Here is a 20,780-nt window from a genome sequence, read left to right on the forward strand (position 1 = left end):
CTGCAGCTTGAAGACACAGCATGCCAGATGTCAGTTGCTTGGGTCTCAGTAATCAGATTCACAGTTGGCGAATTGCTGGTGACAGCAAAACCAGAAGTTACGGAGAGACAGGACTGCAAGGTTTAAAACCCATCACATTTTAAAACCTATCATATGGGAGTCCCAGCTACTGTTCTTGCTTTGACCACGAAGGTGCATAATCAACTCTACAGAACTGAGGGTTAGGTGAGCAGGAAAACCAGACAGAGACAAACTGAGCTCTGCGTTGAGAGCCTGCACTGCTTGCCTGGATGGATGAAGAGTGATGCCACTGGTCTGAGTGCCTTGGGGTACTGCACCCATGGCCAGGGGGAAATACAGGCCTTGTGCAAAGCAACACATCCGACCTTGCCTGCAGCACACCCAATCTGCACACTGAGCAGCTTTCAGGTGCCAGGAAACAGGTCTGAAATTTGGTCTCGGTACATGATCACGATAATGAACACAAAGTGGTGTAATTTGCTCCAAATTAAATAAAAAAGCTCCCTGCACAATCGCTACAAGTTCTCTCAGAAAAAGGTCTGAGTGCCAAATCCTTGTCATTTCCTGCAAAGCTGCAAGATCAGGGTCTCCCAAGACATGGAGAGCAGAAAGCTCCTCTTCCTCTATTACAGGACAAATACTTCGCAGCTGCAGACATAGAAACAGCAAGGCAGCAATTAGCTGACAATGAGACGAAGACATACAGTGCCATTATGCTCTCTCAGCTCCTGCACCTCCTTGTGTAATAGCAAGGCCAGCCATGCACATCAAGGGCTGCAGAGCAGTGGCTGACTAAGCCTGCAAAGGGAGAGCAGCAGCAGCTTGTGGTAATTAGAGATTTCCTCCTTGAGCACGCTGTGAAGGCTTTGCAGACAAAGGGAGAGCAATGCCAAGCCAGAGCCCTGGGCAACAGCTGCTGCTGGCAGAGAGGAGACAGGAGGTCAGAAGGTGGTGCAGAATGGGTTAGAGCAGAGATGTGGCTTCTAGAGAAGAAACACCAGTTCCCAAACCACTGTGCCACGATCTCTTTAGGCCAGCAATGTCCCCAGGCTCAGCCCAAAAGCCCCTGGTTAACAACTCCCCTTTATAGGAGAAAGGATGATCAGACATCACACTGAAACCAGAGAGCTTTGATCCAGACTTCCTTGTAACTTAGGCACTTTAAAAATCTGACATCAATAGAAGTTTGAAGCTTAACTTCCCTCAATAATCCCCTCTCTGTCTCTTGATACCGCAGTTTGTAGTTGAAAGCATAATGCTATCTTGTCGTATCTCCGGGATTTCTTCAGCATGAAAGTATCAAAGTAATACCGGGGATAGATTAGCTGACCTCATAAGGTCCATTCCAATTCACTTTATTTAAGATTAGTTATTTTCTACAACTGGGGAAAGAATAATTACCACCTGCACCACCTCTGGAGACAGGAATGTGAACAGGAGGATTTCCTGTTCTCAAGGGACTCAGCATTAAAGCAAACAGAGAACAACTTCTCCTGCCCCTCCCATAGCTTACAACAGATGAGGTTGTCACGATGCATTTTCATTTGACACATAGCAATTACAGGAGAAGCTAAAGTAACTCTGGGGTACTGACAGGATTATAGCATGTCTTGGACTGCCACATACTTGTCATCACGACTACAGCTGTCCTGTCTGGTGCTGGCAGACGGCTGCTGCACCGCGGGATATCAAGAGCCCGTCTGCAGCTGAGACAGCAGAGCTTTCAGGGCTGCAGCTTTTACCTTGTGCTCTCCTCCATGCAGGCAGCTGTTTGGAAAGCCCCCTAACTGTACGGAAGATGGTGAGAGGAGGGGACACAATACCCCAAGGTTACCCCCCCCAACTCCCACCTACACTGGGTAAAACAAACTCTCTGCCCATTCTCCTTGCCTACTGGCTCATTCTGTACTGTTCCAAGGTGTCTGCCCAAACTGTAGCTCATTACTGCACAAGAAAGAAGTTTTCCAGCTCAGAATTTAAGTGAGAAAGTATCAGAGGAGCACTCTGTATCTGGCCTCTGAGAGCCATGACCTGATTGCAGACAAGAGAAAATACAACTGGAAGAGGAAAAAAAAAAAAAGACATGAAGCTAAAAGCTTGGCACAAGGGGCAGGTCACTTCACAGGAGGAATCAGTCAGGGCTTGGACACCACAGGTACGAGATAGAAGAGGCCAAACGTGAAGAGTCAGTTTATTTGCAGCCTTCATTTTCACAAAGAAGGATGCAAGGCAACAATAGAAGCAGTTTTGCTTTTCTCAGAAGAAGCAAGGGGATACTAGAGTAAGTCAGGAAGAGAACAGGAACATTAATGGTACAGCAGCAAACTTAGATCAGATACAGATGCCTCCAGGAGCTCATAAAAGAAACGGAAAACATGTTCCCAGAGTCACCTCTGAAGTTTGTGCTTAAGGACTGCAAGACAATCCTCTCAAGGAACAGATATGGCAGAAATGCTTAACTTCTGTACTGTAAGTGGTCTAAAGGAACACTCATTGTCCTTCAGACCACTTATAGTATGGAAGTTACAGACAGCATAGGAAGAATAAGGACACTTAAGAAACTTTCCTGATGACTGCTTGCAATTTATTTTGTTTTGAAATCCAAAAAAAAAAAAAAAAAAAAGAAATATTTCTCTCTTCAGACAGCTGTTTGGAAACAATTACAGCGCATCCCAGAGAGTACCTTGGACCATTACCTCTCTCAAAGAGAGATGGAAAAACCTGTATATAAACTTTCTTCCATTGTTCATGGGCAAGGAAATGCAGCCCTGTCTGGGTGAATTTAATTCTCCCCGAAATCCTTCAGGAGATTTGTGCCTGTAGTGCAGAGGTGTGCAGCCACCACATCACTACACAGAGAACAGTTACTCACACTGCAACCTTCCTCAAAACACCACTTCTAGCAGCCGTTCTTACAGAGCACAAAAGGATCTGTAATTACCAACTAGCAAGGCTTTTGTTAGTTTTAAACAACATCTGAGAGAAGAAAATCTTGCCAGGCTGCTTCTAGTCAAAGGGAAAAAACAAAACAAAAAACCAGCTGACCGCATCACCTCCCACAGCACAGGGAGGGATCTCAGGGGATTGCTCAGGACAGATGAGTGCCAAGGGCTGAGCGACCTAGGAAATGAGTGCTCTACCTGTGCTTTCTCCGAGGAAAGCCTCATTGCTTCCATGAGCTTCTCCATCTGGTGGCCCTGCTCCAGCGCGTTGCGCAGCACATCCTCCGTGCTGACCAGCCGGTGCTGCAGCCGGATCACTTCTGACTCTGAGGAGGGGTCGATCAGGGAGTATCGCCTCTGATCCGTTACTGATTTTTCCTTGTCCTTATAAAACGAGAAAAAAAGCTTCAGATAAAAAAACTATAACCACAGAAACAAAACAGAGCACAAATCTGCAGTAGCGAATATAACCATGTTTTGATTTCAACAGTAGATGGGGTCAGAGCACAGCTCTAAAGGCAATCATATCAAATGCAACCAGCAGAAGCTCCAATTTATTCCCAACAGAGTTCAAATTATTCACGTTTCAACCACTGGAGGCCACTGAAGTACACTGGAATTAGAGGACGTTGTTTTACACATCTTCTGATCTAGGAATAAGCAATATGGGGAAAACTGACTGGCTTTCAATTTCTGCCAAAGATTTTAGCCCTCTTTAGCCATGGATCTAAAATATGTGGGAACAGGGAAACGGTGGAGGACAGATGGACATTTCATTGCTTAATGAGATGCTGCTAGGCCAGGCCACAGCTCACAGGCAGAGGCATGGAAGCTCCCGTCAGCAGCTCACTAGTAATGACAGCAAGCCTCATAACCTGGAGTAAAGGTGAAGTGCTAAAATCCTCCCAGAACAGCACAGAACCCCTCCAAACCCGCAGCCAAAGCCAGGAGGGGTTGGTTTTGATGCTCTCACCAGCACGACCAGTTTCTCTCGCAGCCCTTTGATGTCATCTTTGAGCTTCTGCTCCTTCAGCCGCCACTCTGCTTTGTGCACCTCCCGGCTCAGGTCCCGCTCTGGCCCCGGTGAGTGCCGGTTTGCCTCCAGTAAGAGTGCTCTCAGCTCATTCAGGCTCCTGGAAGAAGCAGAAAGAGGTGAAGACATCTCCAGAGGCTGCACAGCACTAGCACCAGAGTCCTGCCAGGCTCCCCTTCACCTTTGCTACAAACCCCAGGAAAGGCGAGCCAGCAAACCCATCCCAACTCCTACAGGGGCTCCAGATCTCCTCTCCCCCTTTTTGTGCCAGCTTTGAAGAGCCTGGGACCCCCACAGGCACCACGTTTCACAGCAGGGCAGCAGCCAGCTCAGCTGACTGGTAGATGATATTCAGCACCCACATGGGCACTGAGCTGCATCTTGCAGCTCCCGATGAGCAGTGAAAGGGCAATCCCTCCTGTAATCAATTGTCCCTACTTTTAACCACATTCCCTCATGAACAGGAAAACTGGGGGCTGGATTTCAGCAGTTCAACCAGGAGATTTCTTTTGGGGCAAGTTACAGGACTCTGAACACGCATACCACCCACCCACCCCCCATCCCTCAGACCCTCACACTGACCTTTCCTTCTTGAGCAGCTCCTGGCTAATCAGGACCAGCTGCCCCGAAGCATCGTGTGTTTTCTTGGTCAAGGCTTCCAGCTCACCTTCCAACCTCTTCTTTTCTTTTAACACTGTATCTGCCTTCTTTTCTGCAATTTTGCATTTATTTTCCAAAGCTAAGAGAAGCAGAGGATACAGGGAGGGAGAAAGGTTGCTTATTTCTTTACTCACATTGCTACTTTCTGCCTTCCCCAATTCCCACTTCTACAAGCACAAGCCTGGTAAGCTCTGGATCTGGCTCTGCTTAAGTAGAGATCTCAGAAACAACACACCCAGCTCCATTTCTTTCAGCTTTTGACATTCAGCGAGCCCAAACCCCTCCTCACTTGATACTAATGTCTTCTGCTGGATTTGTTCTCTTCACAGACTGAAACCCCTGAACAAATTCTTAGCAATGATGCCCACTAACAGGCAGGCAGTGTCACGTCTTACCCCTGCCTGTTTGAGCACCTGGGCCCTTATTAATGCAAGTACAAAGGACGAGCAGAGAAACGCCTTGCTCCCACCAGCACTGGATTAGGGAAACTTACCACTTACTTGGGCCCTTAGGGTTTCAGTCTGGGACACCAGCGATGACACCTCTTTGTCTCGTTTGCTCAGCTTGTCTTGGAGGTCTTTAAGTGAATGAAAAGAAAAAGGGAGATTAGAAGCCTGGAAAACACTGAGCAAGTCAGGAAGGTATGGAGCATACGGTCAGGGAACATAGTGCCAGACAGGAGGTGTGACAGGGGCATTGCTCACTGCCTCTCACCCTATACAGGCATTAGCAGGCAGGATACACGGCTAGGAGGCTGGGTTGGACAGGATTAAGAAAGCAAACACAATGGGAAAAAATAAATAAGAATGACACTTCAATAAAAACACACCCAGGAAAAAAAAATAACAAAAAAACTTTCAGCACATTTCCTAGTGTTACCTACTGCACTGGAAGGCAGACACTGTTTCATAGGATTTTTTTTATTTTATTTTTTATTTTTTTAAATCTGGAACAGTATTTCCACACTCAGCTGTAGGTCTGAAGCATGATGCTTTTAAGGCTCTAGTCTGTTTTTAAAGTACATCCTTTATGTAGTTCATTCAGTGAATAAGCATGAACTGAGCGGGCATTTTAAGAGCAGTGGCTGATGGACCTGGTTACGTTCTGCCCTCGTGAGGCACAATCCCTTGTCAACCAGCATACAACTTTGTACAACTTATACATCATCCTGTACCTGCAAAACCAGCGATGGGAGACACTAATATATAGCAAGCACTAGCAGCGTATGGAAATAGGACTAAGCACCACGTCTGAATTCACAAAACTGGAGAAACACTCAAACTAACCTAATTCCTACCAAGTAAAATCTAAGTTACTGGGAGAGCCACAGTGATCTGTTTAGATTGCACATCCTCAGCAGGACTTCAGAAAGGGCTGTGCAGAGAATGGACTCCTCAAAGGTGCATAACTGAGAGAAAGCTATGACTCCATGTGTCATGTTTGAAAAGAAGTGACAGGTTAGTGGTTTAACATCACCTTTGTGATCTACACTAGAAAGACTTCTCTGCTAAAAGCAATCCTAAGGAAATAAGGAATAAGGAGACATGAGTCCCCTGGGAATGAACAAGGGAAGATGTGACCTGGGAGCACCTCACATCAGCCCCAGACTCTCCACGGAGGACAAGACCCAAGCCACCCACAGCAATGTGGCAGCACATCACTCCCAAGAGAGAGGGTCCAGAGACTGCCAGAGCCATGCAGCTGTAACCTTGCCAGGCCTGCTGTTGCTCGGATTAGGGGTTACAGCTGTAAATTGCATTTAGTGACTGCATTTTACCTGCTGTAAAATCCCTGATGGGACGGAGTGTGCCCATTTCTCCAGGTCCATCTCCAACATGCACCACCTACATGGTGAGTGTACAACACCAAAAACATCCCGTCCTGTACATTTGCTCAGTTTAGACAGCAGGAAAGAGCCAGACAACAAATGCCATGCAGCAAAATAGGAGATGAAATGACTTCCTAAACCCCTTTCACATAGCTGTGCCTGCAGGAGCAGAAAGTCAGAGGAAGGGTCCCTAGAACAGGGTGCTCCAGGACAAACAGAACCGTGTCATACCTTCCATGGTCTGCTTCATCCTTATCTTTTCTTCTGAAATGTCATTAGTTTCAATCATCTGAAATAAATATAAAATATGAAAGGTAAAACAGCCCTTAGCCCAAAGATTCAAAGCAAAACCAAGAGCCACAAAGCCCCATCCAAGCAGAATTCTACCTGGCACCTGAGTTCGGGTGTTTTACATCCTTCTTAGTGGGAAACAAAGACTTTTGTGGAGCTGCTTCTACAGTTGGGTACTACTGAAAGTAAACAGCCATAATCTGAGAGTGCCCACAAGCAAGAGCTGAATGATCACAGCAGTGAGATTCACCCCAAAAGGAGGAGGGCTCAGACTTCCCCCCCAAGCTCCGGTTCCAGCTTCCACATGCCCAGAGCGGTGGCAGAGCTGCTCCGGTATGGACCAGCCTCCTGATGGCCAACATTCAGCCCACCAAAGGCTGCAAGTGCTCCTCAGCATTCATCTTGAGACCTTTCAGATTCTTTAGATGCTGAGGAAATTCTTGACTAACCGCATCCAAACTTGTAAAAACAGTAATGAAGTGTTGATAAGATAATAACTAATAGATAACGAGTAACACTGATTAAAAGCAAATGCTGGTCCAGATAGAGGATTGTCTTCTCCTCCTTTGCTCACAGTGCACTAAGTGTGACTGCAGAGCTCACAGCCTTGGAAATACAGCTTGACTCAGCCAGCAATGCAGGTATATTTGTATTTTAGTCTCCTAATCCAGCACCTCTCCATAAAACACACTCTTTAGGATGACTGTTCATGAGCTGTCACCAACGCTGCAAGCTCCCCCTTCCGAAACAAGGTTTGAGGATCTCCATCTTAACTGTCATCTCAGTGAGGATTGAACACGGAAAACAGATCTCTTTCTCTTCTCATCAGGTGCAAATACACCTTGTTAGGTGGACATTTGGAGTAACTCAGCACTACCTGCAGGTTCCCTGCACATGAAGCTCACAGGCCCAACTCCACAAGGCTGCCAACAGAATCACGCTGCCTGCAACACTAACAACACCAATAAAGACCCCACAGGCATTCACTCAGCATTGTTGAAAACCTCAGGAAGGACACAAAAACTGTCTGCCTTCCTGCTCTAAAGTGACAGTCCCATGAGAACGCAAGACAAATGGCATCAAACTATGCCCAGGCTCCACAGGGACCAAGCCACATCAGCAATAAGATGTGAGTGTGCTCTCAGGGACGTTGGTTTCAGTCCAGAAGCACAGGCGGTCATCCAGTTGGGGAACCTGTCATTTGCATCCCTTCCCATTTCTTCTTTTCCCACAAAATCCTACACCACATCTCTCCAGAGCCAGTGCAAGCAGCTAGGAGATCCCAGGGGAATCCCAAACACCCTGGAGAGGGTGGCCACTGCACGATCCCCAACCCAAGGGAGATCTGACCCATCCCAGGAGACTTTACCTCTGCCCCTGTCAGGGTAACTTCTCCCTGCATCAAACAGTTTCTGCCCTAAAGCTCCATTTAGCTACACACAATTACCTAACACCCATTTCCTAAATTCCAGGCTTCATCTCAAGATAGATTCAGGTAAGCCATCAGAAAGAAATTTTGGTACCTGTCCAATTTTGGTACCACGCAACTACCAGCCCATGTCTTCAAACAGCTGACAGCAGTGATTAAAACCCAAACTTCCCACTGCAGAGGCTAAAATTCAGCACTTGAAGCCTCTTCAGGGCCAGCAGCCTTCTTTGGGACCTGAGCACATGGTTCCCATCCAGCAGCTGCTGCAGCCACCGCTGCTGAAAGCCCCGAGGCCAGGCCCCAGGAGCTTGCGTGTGCTGCAGGATACGGCTTTAGCAGAAACAGGAGCACACCCAAAGCGGGGAGAAATATCCTGCCTGATGTACTTCTGGTACGGAAAGTTATTTAACTGCTCTTTGGAACCAGAGTTATGGCTCTCACTTGAAGGATAGAAGGCACATTCAATCACAAGACACATTAGTTTGCTTAAAATGTTTGGATAGTTAGTACTAGAGTCACATTAAATTAGCTAAGACTTTTTAAAATAGGATTTACCCTGTGACACTCAAAAGCTTTCACCCATGCATTTCTTCCCATGTTTTCCCCATTTTAATTGACACACACTTAAAATAATTATTTCAAGACTCCCTGGTTCTAATCCAACACCAATAAAGTCCCCCAGAGCCCTCTCATTTATTTAAATGGCTCTGGAACAAGCCTCCAGTTTCTTCTTTTACATTCATTCTTGTTTAAATCTTGGCTATAATATGTGATGTCTTGTAATAACAACGCGCTTCTCCCAGGGCCACAGCTGTACTTATTGTTCATGACTCTTTACTAGAGGAAATATGTTGAGCAACCCCTGAACCACCACTAATGCTGTAGATCCCTCCTCAGGCTTTCCTCTCGCAGCCAGCTGAGCACGTCTCTTTGCAGGCACGAAGCTCTGACTTGGCCAACAGTAATTGGTGGGCTTGACTTTGCTGCCTCGCAGTGCGCCTGCTTTCAGTGGGACTGCTCATGTTGGAGAATTAAACACAGGCATTGTGTTCACTTCACTGACACCTCGACATGGAAGAGGCTGTGTCCCCAGGGACAGGCACCAAATGAGTATTCTCAGATCATGCACATTTCATGGCTCGTTTTCATTTTCCTCATCCCCATGGAGCCAACTTGCAACTTGTCTTTTAGCTCATTTCTCATGCAAAAGCCAAACACAAAGAGGGGTCCGGTCTGGAGCCAGGAGCGGCCATCTCCCTGCTTCACTCTAGAGCAAAGGATGTGAGTGAGCTACAAACAAACACGTGCCCCTCTGCCACGCCACAAAGCCAGGATCACATCCCATGGCTTACAATCAAAAAAAGTCTCAAAACCACACAAGGGTCACAAAAAAATAAATTGACCTCTTTATATTACTACTGCTTTTATTCTAGCCTTCCCTGGGAGGCTCAGGACTCTCATTCAATGAGGTATTTTATTTCCCTGACCCTTGCTAGCAGCATTTCCGCTGCAATCCTCACAGGCAGCATTTCCCTGTCTCTTTAATATGCTGCGAGGCCACACTGCTGGCACACACCTGCCATCAGCTCAGCCCCCCTAACTGAGGCTCTCAAATCATGCTCCACGTGCTGAGCAAGCCGTGCACTCTCTCAGCATGGGCAATGCCTCTTCTTCCACCCTGTCCTCCACCTACCCCTAAAGGGCTTTGCTTGATAATACGCCGAGGCTGCTGCAGCTCCTCGGAGGACAGCAGACATTGCAGAACTGATGCTTTTTGAGCTAAAAATGCTGCTTGCTCAGAATGAGTCTGCCTCTACCAAACCTATTCTGCTGCCACAGAACTAATGTGGCCTCAAACCCAGATGCCCACTTGCTTCTCTTGACTCTCACTTTTCTACCCGTGCCACTGTACTGGCTTTCTAGAATGGGAAGAAACCCTCAGCATGGAGATGCTCTGCAGAAAAAGCATTACCAATGGAGATTAAAAACATCCAAATACTCTGAGGCACAGAAGCCTCAGTGAGTTGCACAGGACCGCAGCTGAGCCCTACCCCCAGGAAGTGTTATTAACAGCAATAACAAATAAGCAAAGTGACCCGAAAAGCATACATTTGCATGCTGAGAAGGATGCAGGGCTTCCATGGACTGCAGCTTGTTCTCTAAGACAAGCACTTTTTCCTGCAGTCTGTGGATCTCCTGTTTGCTCTGGGCTTCTGTTTTCTGTAGTGTTTCATAGTCCAACATCTTCTTCTCAGCTAAAGAAATCTGCTCTTTCAAGAAAGCTATTGCTTGTGTCTGGTCTTTATATTCACTGTGGAGTTTCTCCAGTTCATGCACCCTCAGCTCCGCATCTCGACACTTGTCCTTCATATCTTGGAGCTCAAGAAGGTGCTGATTGCTTTTGGTTTCCAGTTGCATTTTCCAGTCGCTGTTGCTTTTTTCCACTTCATCCACAGCCTCCTGCAACTTCAGTTTGAGGCTCTCTTTCTCCTTTATATGAACAGCTGTCTCAATGTCGTGCTTTGCTTTCAGGTTCTCCAGCTCAAGCTGGTGCTCCATCTTTATACTCTCCACCACTGCCTTCAGTTCCACGATCTCCTTGTGCTGGGTGTCGGGGCCAGTGTTCAGTGTGGCTTTGAGGTCCTCCAGAGACTTCTGGTGGTCAGAAGCTAACGTGTCCAGCTTGGACTTCCAGTTGTCCATGAGCCCCATGTTCTCGTTAGTGGCTTGCTGAACCTTATGCTTGAGGTCAACGATTTCTTGTGAATACTTCTCATTGACGGCTTTCAGCTTCTCCATCTCCTGCTGGTACTTCTTTAGTGTCTTCTCGTACTTCTCCTTTAGCTGGCTGCTCTCCTTCTGGTGCTCCTTGTTGGCAGACAGCAGCTGATCACGTAACCGAAGAGCCTCTGACTGCAAGCCGAGGTGATGCTCGGGAGCCTCTGCCTGGTGAGAGCTCCTCAGGCACTGCCGGAGCTCGTCCACCTCGCTGCGCCTGAGGCTCAGCTCCTCCTCCAGCTGCAGGATTCTGGACTTCTCCGCTACCGTGGTTAGCTGCAACGTGACAGAGAAGACAAAGTCAGCCCCCAGCTCTCATTGCTGTACTTTTCCCTTTAGTAAACGTGCCTCAGCGGAAGTAAATCCAAAGTACATTAGTCAAGGTTCAAATAAAAAGAAAACCCAGCACCCTCCAATCCGAGTACAGTTTTGCACCAGGGTAATTAGAACTGACTGCTATGCCTTTGTGCCAGTTACAATTTGTTTTTTGAATACAAACCTCTTATTTTCAAGAGAGAAACACGTACCTTTGAAATAACCCTTGAAATTTGCTAGAGAGCAGCAACAGCAGTTTATGAAAAATAATGTCCCGAAAGGCCATTATATTTCCAGGCCAGGCATCTTGCCAGATGATGCACAGAGGAAATGTGACTGCACATGCAGGAGTATCACAAGCATTGAAACCAGCATTAAACATATTGTGTTTCCTTCCGTGCTCAGCAATCCTCAGCCTACAGACCCCACACCTGCAGTGTGATTTGTTTACCCTGGTGTAAAAAGGAGAAGGGATTTTACATATGAGTACTTGTTAGAGTTTATTAGCAAAGTAAAAATGACACAGAAGGCTAGAGGATGCAAGACAATAAATCTAGCCATGGTTAACACTGAGCATAAGGTCTGTGGGTTGGCGCCTGACAGTCTGAACACAGCCTAACGGGGCTGAACTACCTGCTGGTCACAGGGAGGTCAGCGTGCTGCGGTGATGGATAGAGAAGAGGAGATTTGACTGGGTGAAATATTAGAAAAAGGCAGAAGAAACCAAGAAATCAAGTGAATCTTCCAGTGTCAAAACACAAGCGATCAATTCCATTTCATTTGCCATTTTCCCCGCTAACCACCAGCCCAGGAGGCTGGGTGGTTTTGCTTTTAGATGGGCACAGGGGCGTTCACACCACTTAGCCCTTTGGAAAAACCTCACATCTGTGTTTTCCACAAACTCTAACAAATCCATTGCTGAGAAGCAGGCTCACCGGAGCAAGTTTGCTGCTTCCCACACTGCACAACAACAGCATGTGAAAGCTTTTTTCCCCACGTGGGGGCTGCTTTTAGGACTGGGCACACATTTCACGCAGGCAGCACGTCCTGCTGCTGGCTCAGCGTGGCTGAGGATCAGAGCTGCTCCACCTGGACTCACCGCTGCTATCCTCAAGTCGCAGCTCCCATGGCTGGAGTGGGGGCACAGGGAATGCTGATTGCAATGTTATTTCCTATCGCAGCCTCGGAAGAGCCTCTAGGCAGAATGAGTTGTGCAGGGTTGCAGGTATTATTCCGGCATGTTAACTGAAGGATGAGTTGTGAAGAGCTCATGGGTCAAATGGTGGCATGGGGCAGAGAAGCAAACTCAGTCTGAGAAATGAATCCTCCCCACAAGCAGCAAAGCTAGGAAATATGTAGTGCTATCACGTCCAGGAGAGAGAGAGCAAATAAAAATCAAACCAAACAAAAACCAGGGAAGCCTAAATTCAAGCCAAAACCAATCAACAACACAAACCAAAAAAGAAACCCAAAGCAAGGCGTCATGAGCATCAGCACGGGGAAGAAGCCGCTCTGCAGGCAGGGCAAGTGGGGGCGGATTACCCTGGTGTCCTCTAATTCTCTGAGGAGTTTTTCAGCCTGTGCCTTCTCAAACAGCAGGCTCTGCTCGAGCTCCCGTATTCGGGCATGCTCCAACTGCGTCTGAGTCTGGTCACACATGGGGAAAAAAGAAGAACAGTGGAGATGGGAAAGGGGAGGGAGGGGAGAGAGAGAGGAGAGGAGAGGGAAAGAGAAGGCTGCAACATCATCTTCAGTGTACAGGACAAGGAAAGGCAGTTCACAACAGGAGGAGAATAAAGATCCAAACAAGCAGGAAAAATCCAAACAGAAAGTGATCACCACGGGATTTTACGTGGTACTCACAGAGGCTATTCACAAGAAAGTAGGATCTGTGCAGGGAAAACATCCCACTGCATTAAGAAGCTGCTTCACTGTTTTCTTGCATCAACGCTGTACCGAACATACTTCCTAAAAAGCAAAGCTCCCACCGCTGCAGACCACCAGTACAAGGCCCTTGCACCACATCAGAGAATGCAAAGACCTTGCAAGGATTCTCCTGCAAAGACCTTGCAGGGATTCTCCATTCTCCTCAAGAAAAATCCCAAGGCAGACTGAAAAGGCTCTCAAGTTCCCCTCCTCTTTTTGCTCCGGAGACAGCTTGAACCCCGCACTAGGTGGAAAAAAAGCAGGTCATACTGTACACAGCAGGTTGCTAAAACCACAGATACGCTGCACTGGAAGTAAATAAAAAAATATTAGATCCCACACTGCTATATAAATCAGTGCTTCAGGTTTGAAGAGGACTGCTATGAATTTCAAAGTGATGTTAAACAAAGACTAATAGCCCCATACAAAAGACAACTTAAAAGCCAGCAAAACAGATGAGTGAGCTACACACACGTTTATATAACCTGCCCAAATCCCAGAGCATTGACTCAGTGCAGTGCTTCAGGACTCTTCCCCTTTAAAGCAGAAGTACCAAATACTGGTAGTTGGTGGCAAACTTCAGGAATCCACAGTGGCCACTGTAATATCATAAAATTCCCCATAAATAAAAGAGGGGAATACATGGGAACTGGATTTTTTTTTTTTTTTTTTTTTTTACTTTTAATTTTCCATACAATTAATTGCTTTTTGCTCTTTCCACTGGAACCAGATCAAGAGTGGTTGTTTGTTTTTTTTTTTTTTTTTGAACCAAGTTTTAGCTAGTTGTCTAAAACTGATAGGAACTGAAGTTTGTAAAAAAAAACAAAACAAAAAAAAACAAAACAGAACAAAAAAAAAAACATGTTTCTCTTATGGCCTGAAATATATAACTTCACATGCATTCACAGAAGGTAAAGATCGACTGTCAGATATATTCAGACTACTCCATATTTTGTGGTCCATTGGACCCCCAAAGGAAGAAAAAGATGTGGTCTCTAGAACCCAAACATCAAACACCCCAAATAATATCACATAATCACAAATAATAATCACATAATGCAGAAGTTGATTGAATGCATGCTAATTAAAGAAAATTAAGAAAATTTCATTTTGTACTGAGTAGCTTCTCCCCTTCTCTACACAGCTCAAGATCTACATCCTAAGATGGAGCTCCAGGCTTGATTTTATTTACAGGGATAATTATTCTGTTAACGCTAATGAATTTTCATCAATTTATACTTGCCCAGAATTCCCAAGTGAAACTTCAGCAATGTATACTTTTGAAATTACCTTAACTGGTGGCAGCAAGTCAGATATAAGCTACCTGAAGATGCCAACCTATTACAAAACTAATCTCTGACTCTCCCAAAAAGACTTTCTCAAGATTCCTGAGATTGGCACTCAAGTTCCCAATCAAGCTACCCCAGTACCCCAGCTCCACCTGGTATTCTTGCTCAGTATCTACAAATCCTGGTCTTTTCCAAGTCTGGAAAAGCATATCAAAATAGAGGAGAAAAATCAGGGAAGAAAATTAAAGACTGTAAAACAGTTGATCTAAATATAGCTGTATTTAAGATTTTAATTGAAGTCCTGTGTTATTTCATATTTTATGCAAATTGATTTTCCTAGTCAACATGACTCATTCTCAAATCCAGAGTGTCCCTGCACTTTGAGGAAGCCTGGATCTGAATTTTAGGGTTACTTCTTGCTATCAGCCTCAAGTTAGATTATCCACTGGTGTGCAAGGTACCACACAGATACCATGAGACTGTTCCTTGACGAGATTAATGTTTCCCATAACAAGCCTTCTACCATAAAAAGCTTTTCATACAAGTCGTGGCGTCCCCAGCCCCCTTTCTGCCACTGCTTTCCACCTTCCAAGGTACTTCAGCAACAGCATTGCCAACCAGGACTGAGAAGGTTGAGTTCATGACTACATTTCAAGGCTAAATGCACAGCTCCTTCACCTTTTCCAAAGGTCCAAGTACTGGATCCATACCTCCAAAGTCTGAAGAATTCCAAATCTAAACCGAGTGTCAAGGAAGATACTGTCCTACAGGGAAACCCTAGATCCATGGAGAAGGGGATATTTTCTTACCATCATGCCTGGTATGGCCTTTAACTGCCTCCCACAGGGGCACTATGAACAGCCCCGGGTGAGCAACTGGGGCAAGACACCACTCAGCTCCCAGTACTCTGACTGGGTCCTGGTGTAAGAGGGCTGCAAGATCCTAAGTGGGGAGACAACCATCACTGGGTTTAGCTTTTGGTATTTCGGTGGTTAATTCATCTCTAACTAGGGACGCGAGGAGCTGTGCTGGCAGCTGCTGGCTTTGTAGTGACTACCAGGAGGATGTCAGAACACCTATTTCCCAGGAAACATACTGCTATGGGAAGGAGCACTTACCACCCTGCCTTCCAAGGAGAGAGATCTGCTAAGTGAATTACTTGTTTCTGGAAATCCCAACCATCTCCACAATGAACCAGGAAGGTGAGAATTAACTCCAGCAGGACAGTCGTCCAGTCTGAGCATCCAAATCAGACAGGACAGGATGTAAACACTGACCACAGCCAAACCCTCCTACAATGCCACTGGTGCTGGACCCCTGGGAAAACCCTCAGTTCTTTGGATTGCCCCAAAACCAAGCTGCTCCACAACTCTTTCTCAAGAAGGTATTTGTTCCTCTGAGCAGAAGGTGGAAGCTGGGACAGAATCTGTCAGCCTGCAAGAAGCTTGGTCACATCCTCATTTCACAGCAGCTCCTTTCTAAACCCTCTAAAAATCAGATCTATCCCCAGTTTGGGACCTGCAGTCACAGCAGCTTAACATCTTGCTAGAACATGTAGATTTTCTTTCAAAACAAAACCCCTGTATCTGCTAGCTAACCCTGGCTCTGTTGCCATTACTCCACAACTAGTCTTAAACACCTAAAGCTTATACAGGGATAATTCACTTATTTCAAAGGGATTGATGGATCAATCTCCCTTCTCTAAAGCCCTGGGGGAAGCTGACCATCTAAACTCAGGAATTAACAGAAACCTGCTTTGGTACTCACTGACTAGACAGAAACTGTACTTGCCCTTAGCAAAGGTTTGCTATCAGCGCATTGCTGATTTATACCCTGTCCGACACATGACTCTGCTTTAACTTCTGGATAAAGAGGAGAGGTTTAAAACAAGAGGTTCAAAGCCACAGCAACAAGCCCCACTGCCTAGTTTTCATGTTTTCCTGGCCTGATATATGATTGATACAGGTCCTTTGATTTTTCTGTTACTAACCTAGCACTCTAGCTAAAGATAAGGGAAATCCCACGATTCACACAGGTAGAGCAGAGCCTTGCTTTAACAGAAATATTTCATTTTTCTTCTTTGCACTGAAAAGTTTCGTGCTCAGGACCAGCTCCTAACACCACTTCCAGTTGACACAACACCCTTTGAGCAGCACTGCTCAGACCACCAGCCTTTCCGAACAAAAGGGTATTCCAGTGTCAAACCCCATGGGCAGAGGACTCCACACGAGGATACTGCAGGTCATACAATACATGGCGTTGGGCTCGAATGGAATAGCATCTCTCACCTGAGAGACTGCACGTGCCTGTTAACCTCTAACAGGACACTGCAGGGACAGTGACCGAGCAGTCAAATCACTTCTGCAGTGGAAAAACATGTTAAAATGCATTCAGATAATCAGTTTTTAACACTGCTTGGCAACTTACGGCAATATTCAAAGCCAGGCTGGCTGGCTGAGGTTAATTCTAGGCATCTCCTAACATTACGAGGGATCACGCAACATACCAAAGAACAATCCTAAATTTACACCACAGTATTTGCAGCAGGTCTGCAGCCATCACTAAAGGAACTGCATTGTTCAGAGTTGAACAAAAGGTGGCAGAAATTACTAACAGAAGGCCACACATGCAACACACAAGTTTTGGTGAGGGTGCTTACCTCCAAATCTCCCTTCGTTATGGATTCTTCCTCCACACGGAACTGCAAGTCCTCCACTTTCCTGGGGAAGGGGAGAGAGAGTGATCAGTGACACTCAGATTAGCATCCCACCTACAGGCAGCCATTGCACATGGGCCTCCCCTGCACAACAAAAAGCTGAGAAAAAAATGCAATTTTTTACATAAAAACAGCTCTGCAGAAGCTAAACATCAAGATACAAGGAGCGAGACAGTTAAGCAAGCCTACGCATAGCGAGCATTTGCCTTCTTGCAAGGTACACGCTCCCAGACCCGCTGTTCCTGCTGTACTATTTCTCAGCAAGCACAACTGCTGTTCATTGACACCAGGATCCTGAAAACAGTGAAGGCACAGTTTTCTCTGTTTTACTTAGACCCTGTTATCTCACAGCAGAGCACCAGGCAATTCCTGTGCCAAACGCAAATGGTCCATACAAAATATTCCAGGGGAATCAAAGCCTCTGCCTTCTTGGCAGAGGGTGAGCGATGCTTCATGTTGCCACAACATGGAAATGGTGAGCTACCTTGGCAGAAAAACCTTCAGAGGCTGCACAGGTCAACCACGCATAAATCCGCATAAAGCCCCACGCACGAACTCAAAAGTGCCTCAGAGTCTTTTGCAAAGCCTGTATCTTGATTGGATTTTCTGTTCAGAGTAATTCAATCTCCTGCTAAACTCATCCCTCTTTGTTCTCTTTACTGATTAAAAAAGGCAATAATGAGGATGTTGCACTGGTAGCCAGATGTAAGGACTCTGATTCAGTTACAGATAAAAATAGCTGTGGGTGTACGTATCTAACTTCATAAACAAGCTTCCTTGTCTAAACCTCCTCTAATTAGAGGAGGCATCTGTTGATATTTAGGAAATAGCTCAGCTGTCTTGGGTTAAAGGGCCTCCTGGAGCTGGGAAAGTGAGCTGCCTACCCAGGGAACAGGGAGACTTGTGCACGAAAGAACAATTCATCTTCAGGGAGCATCGTTCAATTGAAACCAACACCATTTTCATTTTTTTTTCCCCCAGTTACTTAATACACAGAAATGTTTTTCCATTCCCACCGGAGAGTTCAATTATATATATGGAGCAATTGGCCTCCAAAAATGACAAGCAGATCTTCACTCTTATCCAAAAAGGAAATGTATGCATCATCGTACACACACAGATGGGGCCTCTGGGACGTGGGGAGGCAGCGAATCACACAATGGCAAGGCCATACTGCGGTGTGACTTGCCTTCCTCAGGAGGAACGTCTGCAAGATTAACATCTCAACAAATAGATGGGGAAAGAAACTGTCTTTAGCAAAGCCACGCTGTAGAGAAAGTGTGGGGACCTGGGATTGCCCAGCCTGCAGAGTTCTCTTTATAATTCAATACTTTTTTTTTTTTATATATATACTGCATCTTTAACCCAGAACACCTGAAGGCAAGGCTTTGCTCCTTGTTGATATCCAAGTCCCCTCTTTACTGAGGGAGTTCAGTTTACACAGTGACATGGCTCAGGCTGGTTATGGTACAAAATTCCAAAATTACTGGTGTTACCAGAACCCTCCGTTCTTTCAGGCTGATAATGCTGCTTCTCCCTGCTCTGTCAGGAACCAAAAACCAGGGAAGAAGGTTGGAAACCCTCAATAACTCCACTGCCCATCAGGAGACCGCAGCTATCCGGTCTTCAACTGGCAGCGGTCTATAGAAACGATGCCCACACTGTATTGTCAGTGCAACATTGGCATTGTCAAATGCCCTTGGCCACGCAAGCAGCCTGTCAAATATTTACCAGGGTCCTCACAGGAGTGCCAGCAGCTTGGAGTCATAATCAGGAATGGAAGCTGATAATGTCTTTTGTCTGAAGCACTACACGCATTTGGCAGGGAAGCGGGTCCGACCATGCAACATCTTTTGGCAGAGAAGCAGAGCTGCCACCGTGCCAAGCATGAGCTGTCCTGGCTGTTTGTCTCCTGCCTTTCAGTTACTTTGCACCAGGGGGCAGGTTCAGCAGAGCACATTGAAAAACCCTGATATTGCTCACATCACAAAAACCAGCTCCCAGCAACCGCACAGGATGATATGGCATTGAGTGGCTTCTAAGAACCTTAAGACAGGAATGCATGAGACTACCTAGAAATATTTCCTTCTTTGTTTGTGATCAGCAGCAGTCTGTCAGCAAATGGGAGAAGTCACCGTACTGGATGCCCATCCCTAAATAAGGGTCATGCCAGATGTGCAACTACAGCAACCTTATTCTGAACTTGTTACTTGAAGCAGCACCACCTTTTCCTCCGTGCAGGCAGGTTGCAGTGGCCAAGACAGAGGAGCACAGCATATTTGAAATATGGAAAGAGATCCAAAGATGACCCTCCCAGTCACTTTTTCCTCTCCTTAGATCCAACAATTGATGTTCTTGGGTACAAGCTTCATCTCCCCCATGATTTCAGCTCCCCCACACCCATTCACTCCTGTTTTACCTCTTCTCTTCTTCCAGCTGGTTCAGCAGTTCAATCTTCTCCTTTTGCATTCCATCCACCAGTGCTCGTGCCCGCTGGAGGTTTCCCTCTGCCTCTGTGACATACTGCAGTGAAAAAAGGGCCCAAGTCACAAAAGTTAACCATGTCTGAAGTTCAGAGTTGTTTAAAAAAAGGACTGGAACAAGAGAACAGAAGGTTCTGATGATGTTTCAGAGGTTGCTATTGTAAGAAGTTGGATTTTCCAAAAAGCCCAGTATAAGTATCAAAAATTGCTCAGTCTCCACCAGCTTTAAGTCTGATCGGTGTTTCAGCACCTCGAACACTTTGGATAATCCAGCTCTGATCAGATTTAAGCACTTCAAGCCTGAACAGTTTTGAAAACCTGACTCAAGGTTGCCAGATCCAGTTCTGCCCTGGTCACAAAGCGAGAGTCATTTCAGAATTGCATGAATTCATTTGTTACTGTTAATTACTGGGAAATATTTTACACAAGGAAAACTTCAGCTTGCTGTTGATTTGCCAAATTTTTCCCCTGTTTCTGACAGGCAGGTGTGGCCCAACACACAGAGATGCACAGCATCACCCCTACTCCCTGGTAGCTGCACTGGGTTTATAAACACGAGCAAGGAATTCATGGCAAGAGCAGTGGTTAAAGAGCCATACGTTGATGAATAGCATAAACCTGTAACTCTTTTCTTTAAACACTCAAGTGGATAAAATACCATCTATCTAAATCCTTGTGGAAAAACCAAAATGCTAACACAATCAGCCTGTTTTCCTTGTGATTGATGACTCCGTTAATGCGATCGAAGCATCCCCCTCTGGTAGGAAAGCAGTGACGTGCAGGAACTGAGCTGGTGTCCTCAGCAGTGTCTGATAGCATCAAAAACACTGCAATGCAGTCACGGCCAAGGCCAGAGTGGGCAGCCAAGGGGACTGAGTTTGCTTTCCACCTGCATTTCAGCATTCAGATGTATTGATCCACCAGACACAGACTATTACCAGCCCTTTGTCTGGCACAGCCCTTTTTCTGCTCCTTCCTGGGGAAGGAGAAAGCACATCCCACTTGCAGGAATGGAGAAACAGCCTCAGGTTCCTGCGTGGTATGTTAAGCAATTTCCACAAAAAAAGGC

The 20,780-nt window shown here is 46.0% G+C and overlaps 1 protein-coding gene across 1 annotated transcript in view; it reads right to left on the reverse strand.

Annotated features, from left to right (window-relative positions):
* Window positions 1-20,780, reverse strand: part of CLIP2 (CAP-Gly domain containing linker protein 2) — a 79,651-nt gene that overhangs the window by 4,951 nt on the left and 53,920 nt on the right. The window contains exons 7-14 of the mRNA XM_084299962.1: window positions 19,648-19,751; window positions 17,172-17,232; window positions 10,314-11,258; window positions 6,716-6,773; window positions 5,150-5,233; window positions 4,579-4,735; window positions 3,937-4,096; window positions 3,162-3,347 (exon numbers count right to left, since the gene is read on the reverse strand). Coding sequence (XP_084156088.1) covers window positions 3,162-3,347; window positions 3,937-4,096; window positions 4,579-4,735; window positions 5,150-5,233; window positions 6,716-6,773; window positions 10,314-11,258; window positions 17,172-17,232; window positions 19,648-19,751 — 1,755 coding nt within the window. The remainder of the gene's footprint in view (window positions 1-3,161; window positions 3,348-3,936; window positions 4,097-4,578; window positions 4,736-5,149; window positions 5,234-6,715; window positions 6,774-10,313; window positions 11,259-17,171; window positions 17,233-19,647; window positions 19,752-20,780) is intronic.

Source organism: Netta rufina, assembly GCF_964035555.1.
Source record: "Netta rufina genome assembly, chromosome: 21".
NCBI classification, from domain to species: Eukaryota; Metazoa; Chordata; class Aves; order Anseriformes; family Anatidae; genus Netta; species Netta rufina.